General features: G+C 29.2%; 2 protein-coding genes across 2 annotated transcripts; one reads left to right on the forward strand and one right to left on the reverse strand.

Annotated features, from left to right (window-relative positions):
- The first annotated feature begins 5435 nt into the window (after positions 1 to 5435).
- On the forward strand, positions 5436 to 6604 carry LOC101238438 (uncharacterized). Its single transcript, XM_065787843.1, has 2 exons — positions 5436 to 5548; positions 5803 to 6604. The coding sequence occupies exons 1-2, from the start codon at positions 5540 to 5542 to the stop codon at positions 6499 to 6501; spliced, it is 708 nt and encodes a 235-aa protein (XP_065643915.1). The 5' UTR covers positions 5436 to 5539; the 3' UTR covers positions 6502 to 6604.
- Positions 6605 to 13968: 7364 nt separating this feature from the next.
- LOC136075263 (uncharacterized) lies at positions 13969 to 16345 on the reverse strand. The gene is made up of 4 exons (XM_065787844.1): positions 15690 to 16345; positions 15437 to 15580; positions 15044 to 15214; positions 13969 to 14849 (listed from the first exon to the last, which is right to left on the reverse strand). The coding sequence occupies exons 1-4, from the start codon at positions 15909 to 15911 to the stop codon at positions 14097 to 14099; spliced, it is 1290 nt and encodes a 429-aa protein (XP_065643916.1). The 5' UTR covers positions 15912 to 16345; the 3' UTR covers positions 13969 to 14096.
- Positions 16346 to 16770: the final 425 nt, after the last annotated feature.

The following is a 16770-nucleotide window of genomic DNA, read 5'->3' on the forward strand; positions in this document are numbered from 1 at the left end:
CCAAAATACTTTTCTTAATCTCGAGATATCTTTTCATAATCTCGAGATATCTTTTCTTAATCTCGAGATATCTTTTCTTAATCTCGAGATATCATATTTTGAATTTGCAAAAAAAAGAATAAAATTAAAAAGTTTTCCGATAAATAGAAATTATTAGCAAAAAAATGAAATTGACCAATAAAAAAGTTTAGGTAAGGTAATATTAGTAAGTATTTTATGCAAAATGCACATATTCTCTGAAAGAATTATATATTTTCCATTAAATGGTATATTAAAAAAAATTAGAATTTTTTTTTAAATTAAGTATTTTTTCTATATAAGCCACCTTAAGTGCGTTGAGACAAATTATTAAGGTTATTAAACTTCTTTTACCGGATATTAGCACGGGTGTCAGTGTTAAATATATTCATTTTTTCTGTGCAAAAATAAATATTTTTAACTTTTTGAAAATTCTTTTATAAACACGCCAATTATTTCGAGACATCATTGAAAAGTATGAAATAAACAATATAGTGTTTAAAAAAAGTTTTAGTTATGAATAAATTACGTAAATATTGTTTTTTAATTACTTTAATCCAGCTCCACTGCTTTAAGGGAGGAGTAAACCTCCACTCACTCGTACTTAGTACAAATTTTGCGTAAAGGTTTATTCTGCCACGTTGCTAGAACACCGTTTTTCTTTTCCAGATGAAAAGTTTGTTGTAAATAGTTTCGCTTTATCCCTGGGAGAATTAATAAGATTGGACCCATGTATGAGAGATGTAATACTAGACTTGCCTTTGTTAATAACATTGTAATGAATTTTCATTTAAGCCCAAAGACCGTTGCTAAGAAAAAAAAGCATTTCAAGTATAAATAAAGAGTAAGATTTTTTAGTAAGGAGGTATTAAAAATTAGCACCTCCTTATTAGTAAGTCTTATCGCTGAAATGAAATGCACTGATAACCAACCTGTTAGTATAGTAGAAAAAGCTGGTTTCAAAAGTTTAGTTTCTTTAGTTTTTGGAGCTAAGGCAGGGGCGGATCCAAGGTGTCGCGAATGATGCGCATGCATCAGTCTTTATTCAACGCTAAATTTAAGTGTATCTCTTTTTCACTTTTTTTTCTTAATAAAAAGTAAAAGTAGAAATTGGAATCTGGTATTCACAAAAAATAAAATACTTGTTTTAAACTCGAAAAAAATTCATTTAAACTCGATTTTATTTTATCTCTATAGTTACTTATTCGTTACTTATACAAAATTCCTGCGTTTTGGAGCAACTGATGCAATTGTTCTTCATTAAATACAAATGTGATTGGTTTAAAAAAAAAAAAGTACGTTTTAACCAATCATATTTGTACTTTTTTACAAATTTTTCCGATCACTTTGTAGCAACTGATGCAATTGTACTCTAAATCATTAATGATTGGTTAAAAAACAGTTTAAACCAATCACTATTTAATAAAATAACAATTGCATCAGTTGCTTCAAAACTTCCGCAAAAAACTTTACAAAAAAGATAAGAAATGTTATTTATAACCAATCAAATTTGTAGAAAGTTTAGAACAATTGCATCAGTTGCTACAAATCGTTCAAATTTTACAAAATTCTAATATGCCACCTTATAAACGTTCTTCGCTCGTATTTTTCGTCGTTGAACTTTGCTTGTAAACTAAAGTTTAAAAAAAAAATGAATATTTTAGTCTCAAATGCAATTAAGGCTAGACATTTGCCAAATATTCGCAAATATAAAAACCAGTTGGCTGAAGAATTGAAAGTTTTAAATAATAAGAGTCCAGTTCAGCCACATAGTCAGTCTTCTGAAAATACTGAAATGGATCGTTTTATACCAAAGCAAGAAGATACTAAAGCTTAAAATTACATGTCTAATTTATGAACAAAATAGCCAAGGCAACATTTGTAAAAATTTCTGCTAAAAATGGATACTGCAAAAGCAATACAAAATTTAGTTACTATTCAATGATATAAACAGCGACGCCACTCGTAAAAAAAGCTGCCTGGGGCGTGTCCGCCCCACCCTCGCTACGCCTTTTAATGTTTCTCCACTTTTTATATTGACTATACTTAAACCCTAGAGAAGTTGCGGGGGGGGGGGGGACGTCAATAAAAAAATTTCGCATCACCCATTTAAAATGCTAGATCCGCCCCTGTAAGGTATATGAAACCAGACAGAAAATACTTCTTGACTATTGAAATTCGCATTTTTTATCAGATAAAATTTGTCTCTTGGCAAAGATGGCTCTGTCATGTTAGTATAACTACCGAAACTTTCTCCCAGAAGATACGAAACACATTTATCTCTACGTGGCACCTCACATACGAGACTCAAAATGGTGCCAGTCTTACTAACCTTATGAATGAATTTTTTGAGTGTTGGGGACTACCAATGTCTGCAGTATTGTTACTGCTATGGAAGTAGATAATTTTCAAAATTCTTTGTCGTGCCTTTACACTTCAGCTGGTTATCAAAGACGTTTTGTTTCTCTCGACAATGAACGCATTTTTCACTAACCACCATCTATAAAAAAAATTGTGGTGTACTTTAAGCATTTGATAAGTTTATAAATCTCAGAAGTTTTAGAAGATTGCCTAAATACAGTATAATTCAAGTTAAGTCAACTGGATGGAGTAGTACCTTTCAAATGCTTTACCATTCAATTAAAAAAGATTTAATTATATTGGTAACACCATATTTTCCATTTACTGCCTAATGGAACACAGAGTTGTCGAAAGAAAGATGGGACAAGTTAGTTCCTCTTGTTTCTGCGCTAAAAGCTTTTGAAGACGTCACGCTTACAGTAAGTTCATCAAAATTGTCCACTTCAGAAGTCACAACAATAAATACAGTTAACATATCAATTTACCAAATCAAGAACTATGGAAATTTTAAATTAAAATTATGCTAAAAATTTAATTAATTTAATAACACTAAAACGTAATTTTATTTAGTTTTTATTTATTTGTTTTTCAATTTCTACCACACGATATGGGATGTTTAAACATCTAAAAAACACGTTTTTTAAATACTACAAAATAATCTTAAATGCTTAGTAAAAAATACATGTAAACTTACATGTATTTTTATGATGTTGTTTCTGATTACTAAGTTGTTACTAATTACTATGCGTTTAAGATTATTTTGTAGCATCTTTTTTTATAAAAAAACGCAACTACAACAACAACAACAACAGCAAGATATTTATTTTCCTCAAAATTTACAATATAATTACAAAAATATATTATTATTATTAATAATAATAATAATAATAATAATAATAACAATAATAATAACAAAAATAATAAGAATAAGAATATGTATAATATTATAAATAATAAAATAAGAATATAATCATTAAGAATAAATAAAAATAATTGATTGAGGAAGGAGTAACTTATGCAGAATCCTCCTCAAAGGAGAGACACCAAATAATTTTATTGCCAACATTAATTTAAAAAATAATAATAACAATAATAACTTTATTTATTAGCAAAAGTAGCAGCAAAAATAATAGTATTTACAAAAAGACTGTAAACTATGAAATAAGTAATAACTATGAAATAAGTAAATTAGATGAATATAATTAAACTTAAAAATTTTTATTCACTAAAATAAAGTTAAATAAATGTGTGTGTGTTTTTTTTTGTTTGTTTAGTGACCCCCGAAAGCTATTTATTCAACTTTATCAATAAAAGAATCAACGTAAAAGAGCTGTCATTGTCGAACCTCTATTGAAAACTATAAAAAAAAAACTCCGTTGAAGAGAATTTGAGATTAAACTAGATAATGTAGATTAAAAAGCGAAACTACTTTTTACTGACTGAAAAAATCAAAGCAAAGTATAATAGGTTGAAACTTGAAAGAATTTATTTCTTATTTTTATATGTTTAATATATATATATTATATATATATATATATATATATATATATATATATATATATATATATATATATATATATATATATATATATATATATATATATATATATATAGATTAATATATGCAAAATTTGAAGCCTTTTCTCTTCGTAAATAACTTAATATTGATTTAATATGTAATATTAACATTGGTGAAAATGTAAATATTTGTTTAGGTAAAACTTCTCAAAAGAGAAAAACTTAATCTGGTAAAAACAAGATAGTGCATTAAAAATCTAATAATTATTTAAAAACTTCTGTTTGAGTTGGGAGAAACAAAAATAATAGGTCTTGAAAAGTTTTTTTCTATTTTATTTTAAGGTTAGCTAATTTTTTTAATTTTTTTTTTTCGCTTTATATATATTTGATTGACCGATTTTAACATAATAATGCTCATATTCTTAAATACATTTTTTATTGCATAATCAAGGTATTTAATATTACGGATAACCAAAGTATATAATATTACGGATAATCAAAGTATTTAATATTAGGGAAGAGTTGGGAGAAGTGGGACGCGTAAGTTTTTTTTTGGGTAATTGCAATATCTTTTTTATTTGATGTACAAACTTTACCAAACAAGTTTTTACTAATAAAACTTATTTTTAGGCACATCTCCTTAGGTTTCCAGCCAATTATAACTAAGTATATAAGTTTTTGCTTTTACAGAAACCGTGCCATTGGGGTAAAGTGGGAGACGTGTGAGTAGAAGTGGGACAAATAAATTTAAAATAACATTTTAACACAGATTATTTTATAGAAACTGATGAAATTATAAAATCACCTAGTCGACATAAAAATGTTCAAGAGCTTTCACTAATCGAAATAATTAAATGGCGACGTGAAGAAGCCAGGCATAAATATTTATTTTTTCTGTCCCATTTCACCTCGATGTAAACACTTTTTTAAGATACATTTAAAAATTAGGGCTTCTAGCACACGCAGGGAAACAAAGCAATTTCTGCTTATTAGAGTGGAAGAAATTTAATTGTTTACATTAAATAACAGTATTTAGACACCACTCCTAATCAGAAATTTCAGGCTGTTCCACTTCTCTCGCGTCCCACTTTTTCCCACTCTCCCCTACTTGAAAACTCATTGGTTTTAAGATTTTATTTTGGCACATTTGTATATAAAAAACAGATGCTTTTTCTCAAAAATCAAATCAAATAATCTTAATGAAAAAATCATAAAGTAAAAGTTTTTTTGTATGTGTTTCTTTGTAAGTAAATAAAAAAAGGGTTTTAATTTTAATTTTATTTTTAATTTCACTTTTTTATGGGGCTGGATATAAAAATTAAAAAAAAAACATTTATACTTACCCACTCTATAGACAACCTGTAACTAGCAATAAAAAGATACTTTTGAAAGAAGCTTGGAGAAGCACAGTAAATTCTTCTGTATTATTAAATCTAAGTAATGCTAAATCTATATAACTATTCACATTGTAATTACTTGATTAAGACTAATTCCAAAAAAAAAAGTAGATACATCTATTTTCTGTTATTATTTTTTAGACTTGAAAATAACTGCTTTATACAAAGAGATCTGGATCGGCATATTTGCTTAAATCAAATCTGAAAAAATAACAACATAATATTTGGCTGTCTGGAAACTTAAAATGAATAAGGTTGTTCTTGTTTTATAAATAATTTAGCGTATGTTACAATTCGCATCATAAACTTTTTAAGTCATAAGTTCATAGAAAAACTTAAAAATTAAAAAATTTTTTTTTTTTTATAAATACAGAACTTTTTGTTTAGTGAACTTTATGTGAACTAAAGAGTATTATCAAAACATTTTAAATTTCAGACATTTTTAAGAAATATTTTTCAGACATTTTTAAGAAATATTTTTCAGACATTTTTAAGAAATATTTTTCAGATTTCTGGTTCAATTGTCAGCGTCAGCGACATAGTAACATCCTACAACTACAACAATTATTTCGAAATAATTGTTTCATCAAAAGAAAATGAAAGTAATACTGTTCGAGTTATGGAGGAAGATTACAACAACGCGGTTTTTAAAAAAAAGGGTAGAAGCAATTTGGTTTATGATAGAAATGATTTTCAAAACTTACCATTTCATAAGTTTCAGGAAAGCTTAAATTATTCAAATTTTATTGAGTTTACTGATCTTTCGGATGTGAGAGGTGATATCACTCCAGCTCGTTATTTCCAAAGTAATACTTCTTGCTACTTTGTCATTAATGTTAATGGTGATTGTAAAAATACTCCAGATTATTTAGAAGTAAAAGATGTCCTTGAGATGAAATCACCACCAACAATGTTCACAATTCACGGTCGTATTGAATGGATAGACGAATTTTCTCAATATGGTTCTGGCTTCACATCAAATGTAAGAGTTCGCAAATGCTACCTTTATGACTTATTTGATGAAGAGTTCAAAATTGTAGCTCAAATATGGTCAGAAGATAATGAAAACGAACGCCCAATATCAGACCTAAAGGATGGCTATAGCTATCGGTTAGAGTTTATGAAAGTTAGCCAAACAAGTTATTCTGAAGAAAGAGTTTTAACAAGTACATCTAGAACCAGAGTCTACGATATCAACTGTTTTTAGAAACTATTATTTCTTGTAAAAGCACAGTAAATTTTATAGAATTTTATGGAAATTTTATGTTTTTGTTTTTACTTTGGAATAAAAAAGTTATTAAACAAAACAATATATATTTTTTTTGTTTGAAAAACCCACTTTTTATAAATTCTAAATATTTTCTGCATTAAACTCTATGGTGTTCATAGTGTCAACGTCGGCACCATAAACACAATAGATGGTATAAATAAGGGTCAAAGCTACGAATATGATGAATTTTTAAAAATATGCTTTTTAAATATAGTTTACATTAATTTACTTAGTTCATTTCCTGAAAACTGATTTCGGAAGCGATATCTTTTTGAACATTTCTTAATTGCCAAAACCTTTGCTGACTGCCATTTCAAGATTTATGTATGAAGTCTAATTTGTTTTAAAAAGATTTTATACACACAGTGGCGAATTAAGACTTTTCGGGTCCGGGGCGTGCCATAGTATAAAAAATAAAAAAATAATAAAAATAGGTCCTTAAAACTATTTCAGGGCCTCTTAAAATTGCGGGGGCCTGATATAACCCCCTTAGTCCCCCCTCCTTTTTTTTTTTTTGTTTTTGTTTAATTTAGGTGCCCCAAGAAGACCTAACGGTCTTGTCACAGAGTACCACGGAAGTGCATTTAACCAAGAAGTTCACGCCTCCTTCCTTACCGTAACGCGAAAATATGTCCAGAGCTTGTTTTGAACCTCGATCTCCTGCTTCTAAGGCAAGCGCTCTTACCACTGCGCCACGGCCGTGTGGCCCCCTGCCCCCCACACACACTTTAACCCCGCACTGTATCCACATGATCCGTATATGGCTTTTGGTTCTTCACAAACTTACTTTTTATAAATGAACCTGAATTTCCATTGAAATAATAACTAATAATAATTGGAGCAGTTACATAATTATAATTATCTAGTTGTAACAATAACAAAAATATTACATATTTTATAAAAAAAATTGAATTGGCCACAACTGTTAATTTAGCTAGACCTAACTGTTCTGATCGGTGGGGCATTATGGATATATTCAAATAGTTTGCATAAAACATTAAGGTGGTCCATTTTAAAAGTTTGAAATTTTGGTTGGGGTTTTTACCAGTGATGATATTTAATCCAAAAATGCTAAATACCAAAAATTTTGAATTTAGAAAGATTTTTAGATCCCTCACAAAACATTGGAAGTTCTAGTAATGATTTGCGCAAGTGTTGCGCAATGTTTTTACCCACTAAATGCTATTGCTTATTAGTGGGGTTCACACAATTTATTTGCTTATCACTTGGGAACAATTCTACAAAAATTTATTAATTACGACTAACTTTACTTATCCCACAAGAGGTTTGTTTCAAAACACGACAGATGTAAGATAATTCAGTTTAGTAAATCTTATTCCAATATTTTTTAAACATTATAGTCCGTTTGGTAAAAGAATATGATACGCTTAAAAAATTCTTGAAAGTAGAAGACGAGAAAAAAAAATAAAGCAAAAAATTGCATCTTTTACATTAAAACTGGACAATTTGTTTGATAAATCACATATAAACACTCTGGTAACGACGAATGGCTTATTGACTGAGGATTCCAAAAAAGCCTACGAAAGTTTCCTCAAGTGAGCCCACTTGAGGCCGGAGTAGACAGAATAATTGCTGAAAACGAGCGGCAACGTTACATCAAACTAAAGTATCAGGAAAGAAAGTAAAGAATGGAATTGTTTCATATTAAGAAACAACAACTCAAAAATCTTGATCAACCATTACTGATGATAATAAAGTCAACGAAGGCACCAAATTTTCTTCAGATGTTACGGAAGAAGATAAAAGAGATGAAAATTTTTCAGTGAAAGAGAAAAAAATTCATCATTGCAAATCTGCAATAATAGTTCTTAATTCCGCACTGTATAGTAATTTTTGGAAATTCATTGAGATAATAATCTTTCAAGCTACTGGAAAAAAGAAAGAACAACTTGCTGTATATGCAGTTTTTCTCCTAAATTGCTAGACACTTCTAAAGTTGCCGACGGATCTAGTCAAACGCAATGTTGTTCAGTGATTAAAGTTAGTTGATAGATGGAAATTAAAAACATCTATTGTTACACTTGTCTATGATACAACATCTTCAAACGGTGGAGCGTATGATGGAGCAGCAGTTCTAGTTGAGTAGCCATTTGGTCGTTCTCTACTCCGACCTGAATGTAGACATCATATTCCAGAGCCCTTTATAAAAGCAACATCCAATGCTATTTGTGGTCCAAGCAAATCACCAAGAGATCAGCTGTTTGAAAGGTTCTTGGAAAAATTTCATAACCTTAACAAAAATATAATAGAATTTAGAGTGTGGGACTGGCCTCATGATCAAAATAGTTTTTTATTTTAACAAGCACTTGAAGTAAAGAAATGGGCAAATGGGCAAGGAATGCTTGGAGAGAAATACCTTTCCTCGTGAGGACTATTGAGAACTAGTGAAGCTAGTCTATCTTTTAATATCCCCACCAAAATAAATAATCTATTTTTTTTTTTTGATGGACATATTAAAAGAGATTTCCACATTCGGCATGCTGGTTCTGATCATTATGCAAGGTTGATGTCAAAAACCATTTATTATACAAAGATATTCCTAATATCTCGTACTTTTAAATTTAATAATGAAGAAGCAAAAAAGGTTGAGAGGATGGCCGAGTACATTTGTCTTTTTTACGGTAACTACTTTTTTCAATCTACTATTACTATTGCTACTCCAGCAAACGACCAGCATTTTTATTATTTAATGAGGAAATTTAAATTAACTGACCTTGAAAGTGCAAAAGAAACCATAAAGTCTTTTGAAAAACACCTCGGATACTTACATGAGGAGCTGGTAGTCTTTTTCTTTTTTGAAGATTCAGTGAGTGATGCAGAAAAGATTATGATGTGTCAGAATCATATCTTACCAAGACCTCAAGTATTCTTTCCTTATAAACCGAAGCCTTCAATTATTATTGGGCATGACGAAGAAAAAACTTTTTTTATTGTCTTTCATTGGTGAAAAGTCAATGGTTGCTTTTCCATTTGTTAAAATTAAACAGACCCCAATAATGGCTTCAGAGCATTGGAATAAATTCGAGAAACTTATTGCTGCAAAAAAATTTATATCTATTCTTTGCAGAATTTTTGCAAAATGAGGCATCAAGCTTATAGGAGACATCATAGACAAACGTTTTGATCCAATAGATGGAGAACAATTTGCTCAAGTTGTGCAAAAGCATCGAAAAAGTTTTAAAGGAGCATATAACTCAAAGAAATCAGTTGAAATAAATTTTCAACATTTCATTATTTGTGATTTATAACTTTTAATAGTATATTTATAATTATTTTAACAGATCTTTTCTGTGATATGTATGAAAAGTCAAAAATAAATAAAATTTTGTATAATTATTTTTTTTTATATTGTTAAAATGCCACGTGATTATCAACGCACTACAATTAATAAATACTACCACAGTAAATTAATGACTGCAATACAACTTGTTAAAGCAGACGACTTAGTATACAATATATCTAAGTCTTCTGAAATTCCATATGGATAGTTATGCAGAAGAACCCACAATCAAATCTTTAGGTTTGACAAAGAAATGGGAAGCGGTTAGGGATTTGTTGCAATTAAAACAGAGAAAAAGCTTTTAGAAGAAGCCAGGAAAAGACTGGTGCATACGTTTTGAAAGAAGATGGAAAGTAGTTCTTCAGAAATCTTGAAATTTTGATATAAGCTAGAGCTACTGATCTATCTCTAAAAAGATTTTTTTGAGTAATATGAGAAAGCATTTATCAAATAGTTTTGTTTTCATATGATGAAAACAAAACTATTTGATAAATCTTATTGTATCTTTAATTTAGATGAAACAGGACAAATTTCACTTTTGGAAAAATCTTTTAAAAAGTGGTTTCAATAATAGTGGTCTTTACCCTGTTGATAAATTAAAACCTATGGTGAAAATAGTGAGTATTTAACCGACGCGCTTTGAACTAGACAAGTCTAACAAGAAAGAAAATTATATTATATAAAACCTACAGAGAGCAATTGAGTCTGTACTTATAACTGCTCCGAGTGAACATACATTGACAGCACTTGCAAATGTAAAAACGTAGAGCACATTTCCTGACAAAAAAGGGGAAACTTTAACAGAAAATTATGTTATCGCAAGGATAAGAAGATAAGAAGAAAAAGATGAAAAAAGACAGTGCCAGATGGAAAAAGAAACTACTAGTTACAAGCAATACAGCTGTGACATTTTAAGACATTTCTCAAATATGAGATAAATAATTGAGATAAATTTAAGAGACAAATAAATGATTTACATAAAATGCGTATCCATATTACTATATATATCATACCTATGCCAAATGAGGAGGCCTTGAAAAAATTTGGCATGGCGGAGGCCTGGGAACAAAAAAGCTCTAAAGCACTTGCCACCCTGCCCAAACGTGAGGGCACTGATGTAGGAAAATTTTCAAATTTACTATCTTATATTAAATTTAAATTTATTGACAGATTTTAAACTTCGTAAAAAAGTATCGTAAATTTTTAGTTATGACCGTGCAAAATTTACACACCCTTCATTTGAGGAGGGGGGGGGGGGGAGAAGGGGTTGGAAAATTTGCATGTCATAACTTTTGTAATTTACAATATTTTTCTACGAAATTTAAAAGTGCCTTATCTAAAAAATCCTGTGGGCGCCTATGCAGTCAGTGGGGTTAAAATTAGATATATTAGAGGTGTTATTTCAAAAGTAATGTCGTTAATAAACTGGTTACATATCAACTTTAATAATAATATAAACATAATTTACAGCGCTTTTTTTAAAACCTTATATAAATCTTATCTAAAGCTTTGATACCGTCAATGATCAAATACTAATAGAAAAATTATTATCATATGGAATAAAAGGTATCTCCCTCATTTGGTTAAAAAGCTTACAAATCGTAAGCAATATATTTTAACAAAGAATCATCGTCTCAAGTATTAATACATATATAACCTGTGGTGTTCCACAAGGCTCCATACTTGGGCGTCTTCTCTTTATAATATATTTAAAGATCTCCATAAAACTTCAAGCCCAACCAAAATAATCTTTGCAGACAACATAAGTTTATTTCAATCTCACAAAAATATTAATATTCTTTTCAATAGTATGACAAATGAATTAAAAAAAGTTTCGGATTGGTTCAAAACAAATAGATCTCTTAACACTGCTAAGACTAAATGGACACTTTTTTATACACTCTATTAAAAAACATAGAATACCACAACTGTTACCTGAACTCTACATTGACAATGTAATCATAAAAAGAAAAAAAGTAGCAAAATTTGTAAGAATCTATATTGATGAAAACTTAACTTGGAAACATCACATTAATATTATCTTTTCTAGAGTTTCCAAATGCATCGGTATTCTATATAAAGTTAGAAACATATCAAATAAATAGCAGTTGACACAGTTATACTTTTCATTTGTTCACAGTCATAAAAACTATGCAAATATTATATGGAAAAGCACTTTTTTAATTATCAGAAACATGCAACTCGCGTAAAAAACTATAGAAATCTTACACACTCTGCGCCACTTCTTAAAGATATGAAAGCTTTGAAAAAGAAGCTTTGAGTTCTTCAAAACTGAAAAACAAATATACTTTACGAATTGACAACAACCTCAATGTTCCTTTTTGCAAAACTAAATACGAAAATTTTCTTTGTCTATTTTTGTGTTTTTTTTTTCTTTTTTATTGCTGGTATATAAGACTTTATTGTAAAATGTTTTATTATTAACAATTATTTCCATAACTTTATTGCAAAATTACCTATCTGATGGATTTCATTTTTGTATTTTTTTGTTTTTTCTGTGTTTTGTTAAATTTTTTGTTATTGTTTTATAACTTCATTATAATATTACGTATTTATAATATATTAAACTCAATACTAGAATTCTTGTGTCGAAAGCTTTCGAAGGCATTATAAAAGGCCTCATCATAAGATCTTTGTGATCTTCTAGAAGTCTTGTCGCTAATTTTGTAAATTGTTAAAAATTGTATTATCGGTTGGCAATACAAAAAAATAAAAAAATTTAATTGGCTTCATTGATTCATGGTTTTGTAAAAATGATTTTTTACAAGACCATGAATAGGATTCGTATTTAAATTATTTTATCGGAGCCGGTGCTTTACTAAGCAATTGCTCCTATTATTATTTCAATGAAATAAAGGAATTTCTTAATTCCAAAAAATTTAAACATTTTGCATATTATATAAGAATCATAAAAAATTTTAAAAATATTTGTATAAATATGAAAAAATCTCTTTGTTTTTATTAGCTTAATTTGCATATCGGAAACTTGGTGTAGCTCTGTTGACGTAATCTCTAAGGGAAATATCTCGTCCCCTCATTATTATCTTGTTCTATCAACAAATGTAGTAAATAAAATGATCTATCTAATATGTAAAATAAATACAAAAAAAAATTATATATAAATATTATTTATAATACAATTTTCTATCTAATATAATATATTATAGCTGGTAGAACATTGTACTTAGTAATATATATACATTTATTATTTTATTTATTTTATATATTGGATAGAACATTTTATTCCCGGTGGGAAATCGGCTAGCGAATGGCTAGCGATATTCGTAACGATTACGACAGCGATTTGGCCACGAGGATCGATAGCTTTTTAAGCTAGCGGATCGCTAGCTACAAGTCGTTACAATAAAGATAGCGATTTGGCCACGAGGATCGCTTGCTACAAAAAATTGCGACTAGCTAGCGACAAGTCGTTACGATAAAGACAGCGATTTAGCCACGAGGATCGCTACCTTTTTAAGCTAGCGGATCGCTAGCTACAAGTCGTTACGATAAAGATAGCGATTTGGCCACGAGGATCGCTTGCTACAAAAAATTGCGACTAGCTAGCGACAAGTCGTTACGATAAAGACAGCGATTTAGCCACGAGGATCGCTACCTTTTTAAGCTAGCGGATCGCTAGCTACAAGTCGTTACGATAAAGATAGCAATTTGGCCACGAGGATCGCTTGCTACAAAAAATTGCGACTAGGTAGCGACAAGTCGTTACGATAAAGACAGCGATTTGGCCACGAGGATCGCTAGCTTGATAAGCTAGCGAATTGCTAGCTAAATAAGCTAGCGACCCGCTAGCTAATTAAGGTAGAGAATAGCTAGTGAAAACTCGTAACAATAACTACACTTCTAGGCTAGAAAATATCGGTTAGGCTAGAAGATATTCCTGAAAAAATCGCATGCTATACTTTTCAGGGGAATGAATTATAACCATTGAAATAAAATTGCATTTATAACAAATTAAATACAAAATGTTAAAACTGGTTTCAATAAAAAATTATAAATGTTAAAGTCATTATAAAATGTTAAAAGAAAATGTATGAATTATTTTTAAAAAATAAAAAAAGCCATTAACAACTAAATGATTTTGCTTAAATTAAATTAATAATATTAAAAGTTATTTAAAAATATATATGAAGAATAAAATAACTAAAAAAAAAAAAGATGAATAAATAATAAAACAAATTTAAAAAATAATTTAACTGGAATCACTACACGAGTCAGTGTTTAATTTTCGAATTTTTCTAACAGGACTGTTTAAATCATTTGTTAAAGAAGAATTTCTCTTTCTTGTTGCAAAATATCGATCTTTAGATTTTTTCAAGTGTTTCGCAATTAAGGTAGTCATACTGGATTCAGTGGCAGTTGGAAATAAACAGTAAGCTGCATCAAAAATCAAACTTTCGACTGGTCCTATAAACCTACGCTTTTTATCTGCACCAGTTCGATTGATGCTGCAACATAGCTTGTCTGTTATGCAAGTTTTTAAAGCATTTTTTAAAAAGTCACTTACATTTTTCCCACCAATTTGCTTCATCTTTCTGCAAATGATATCTTTATCATTAGAGTGAATTATTTTTTTTTCTAGTGAATCAAACTCTTCAACTGAATTTGCTGGTAAATAATCTATATTTATATTTTCGTTATTACCATGGTTAGTGTCTAAAAGTGAACGTATGGTACGCATTTCGGTTTCCAACCCACAAACTTTTCTGTACATGGCATTCACTATAAATTGAATGCCTTCAACAGTATTGGGTTCAACGTTTGCTTTCAGAATAAAGTTATTTATTTGGTCTATCCCATTTTTTTGAGATGGCAAAGAAAAGGAAGAAGATGAATGCAATAGTGGTTGAATTTGTGAAACAGACTGCAACTCTGATGGAGACACTGTCTGTGTAACTGGCGAGTCATCTACTTGATCCATTGAGGCAGAGACAGACAGAAGGTTCTAAAACAAGATTAACAATGATTATAAATACTCCTAAATGATATAAAAACTCTATCACTATATTCTAATTATTTTATACTGATTCTTTCATTTAAAAATGGTAACTAAAAAAACAACAAACAAACCATTCAAATGAAACCAAATAAAAATTCTTATTTTCACAAATGGGATAAAAAATTGTTAAAAATGTATACTGAATTGGAATTGGGGAGCTTTGGTGGCTCCCACAACGGCCATGATGGTAAAGACGGTTCTTCAGAAAGGCTTTTTCTTTTCTCTTTCCGTTTTGTAGATTTATAGGAGTTCTCTTGTTTTTTTGATGTATTAAATTCAATTTCTACTTCTGATTCTGCAGTGAGAATATGCTACAAAACAAATAACTTTTTTAGTATTTGTACAATCATAGTTTTATATGTACAATAAACGTATACAAAAATCTATATTATCAAGAAAGCCCACCAGAAATCAAAATAAATTTAGATCATAAAAATTAAAGTACCTAAATTAAATATTCAACACATTTTCTGCAATACTTAGTATATTGATTACAATATAAATAATTTATTAAATTGGTTAAAAACACTCACATTCAATGGTGGAATGCTCTGCCTTTTGGTTTGACCCACACGATCAATAAGTCTAAGGAGTCCGTTTTTAGGAGTAAAATTTTTGTTTACTACAAGTTTTTGAATTTTTTGAATAAGCAATTTCGTATCAATTCCAACTGAAACGTATAAAATAAATAAAAAATACAATTTTGTAAGATTAATTTACTTTTAAAAAATGTTACTACTGAAACACTTTTTATTTTTTAATTCCAACAGGGTATAAAATACTTATCTGTAATATGCATGCCGCATTTATACCATCCTTATGCATTGCCTTTATTTGAAGGTCATCTTCCGTTAATGTTTGACCACGAGATCTCCAATCATCCATAGACCAATTTTTTAGTTTCTCTGACATTATTATGTCACAGTTTTTTAATTCCAGAACTTCACTGTCACAATACAAATATACAATATAATTCATCTGAAATAAAACATTTGCAAAATGTAACATAAAAATTATACATTTATTATTTAGAAAATACACAGTTAAAATAGTATAAAGACTTCAAATGAATTGATATATTTTTAAATCAACACAAAATTTTTTAAAAAATTAAAAAAAAACTAATCAAGTTCTGTAAATAAATTAAAATTATAACCCATAACAACTTTAAAACTTTAGTTTAATTTGCAGACCAATGGGATAATTAGAAAGTAGTTTTCCCTACAAATAATCATGATACATTTTCGAATGGGTCTAACATTATAAGCATGTGTGCGACTTTTCTGATAATATCCAATTCTAAGGACTTTTGATGAGTACGGAAATGTATAAAGTGGCTTCACATAAGATAAAAGAATTCCAGATATATGTAAACAGTCAAGACTTGTACTAGTGCATAAAACAATGGAACCATCATCAATAACAAAAGCACAATCCGGCATATCAGTCCCGGTGGAAAGTGAGCTAACGACTAGCGAGCGACTAGCTAGCTTTATAGCGATTTTCTAGCGATTTTTCTTTTCTTATTTTATTCTTTCGTAATGTCTTTAACATCTTCATAAATTCGATTTTTAGTGTTGGATCTATTATAATTATGAAAATAATTGAACTTTAAACATGTCGATTTTGTAACGATATGTCGCTAGCTACATATCGCAGTTTTTAAGAAAGCGATTTTATTACGAAAAGACGCTAGCTACATATCGTATTGGTGTAGCTGGTTACTAGATAGCGATAAATCAATAGCTATTCGATTGTTACGTATCGCAGCTTTTAAGCTATCGATTTAATAACGATTTATCGCTAGTTACATATTGTAGCTTTGTAGCTAGCTACACGATAGCCACAACTCGATAGCTAGTTGATA

Source organism: Hydra vulgaris, chromosome 01 (assembly GCF_038396675.1).
Source record: "Hydra vulgaris chromosome 01, alternate assembly HydraT2T_AEP".
NCBI classification, from domain to species: Eukaryota; Metazoa; Cnidaria; class Hydrozoa; order Anthoathecata; family Hydridae; genus Hydra; species Hydra vulgaris.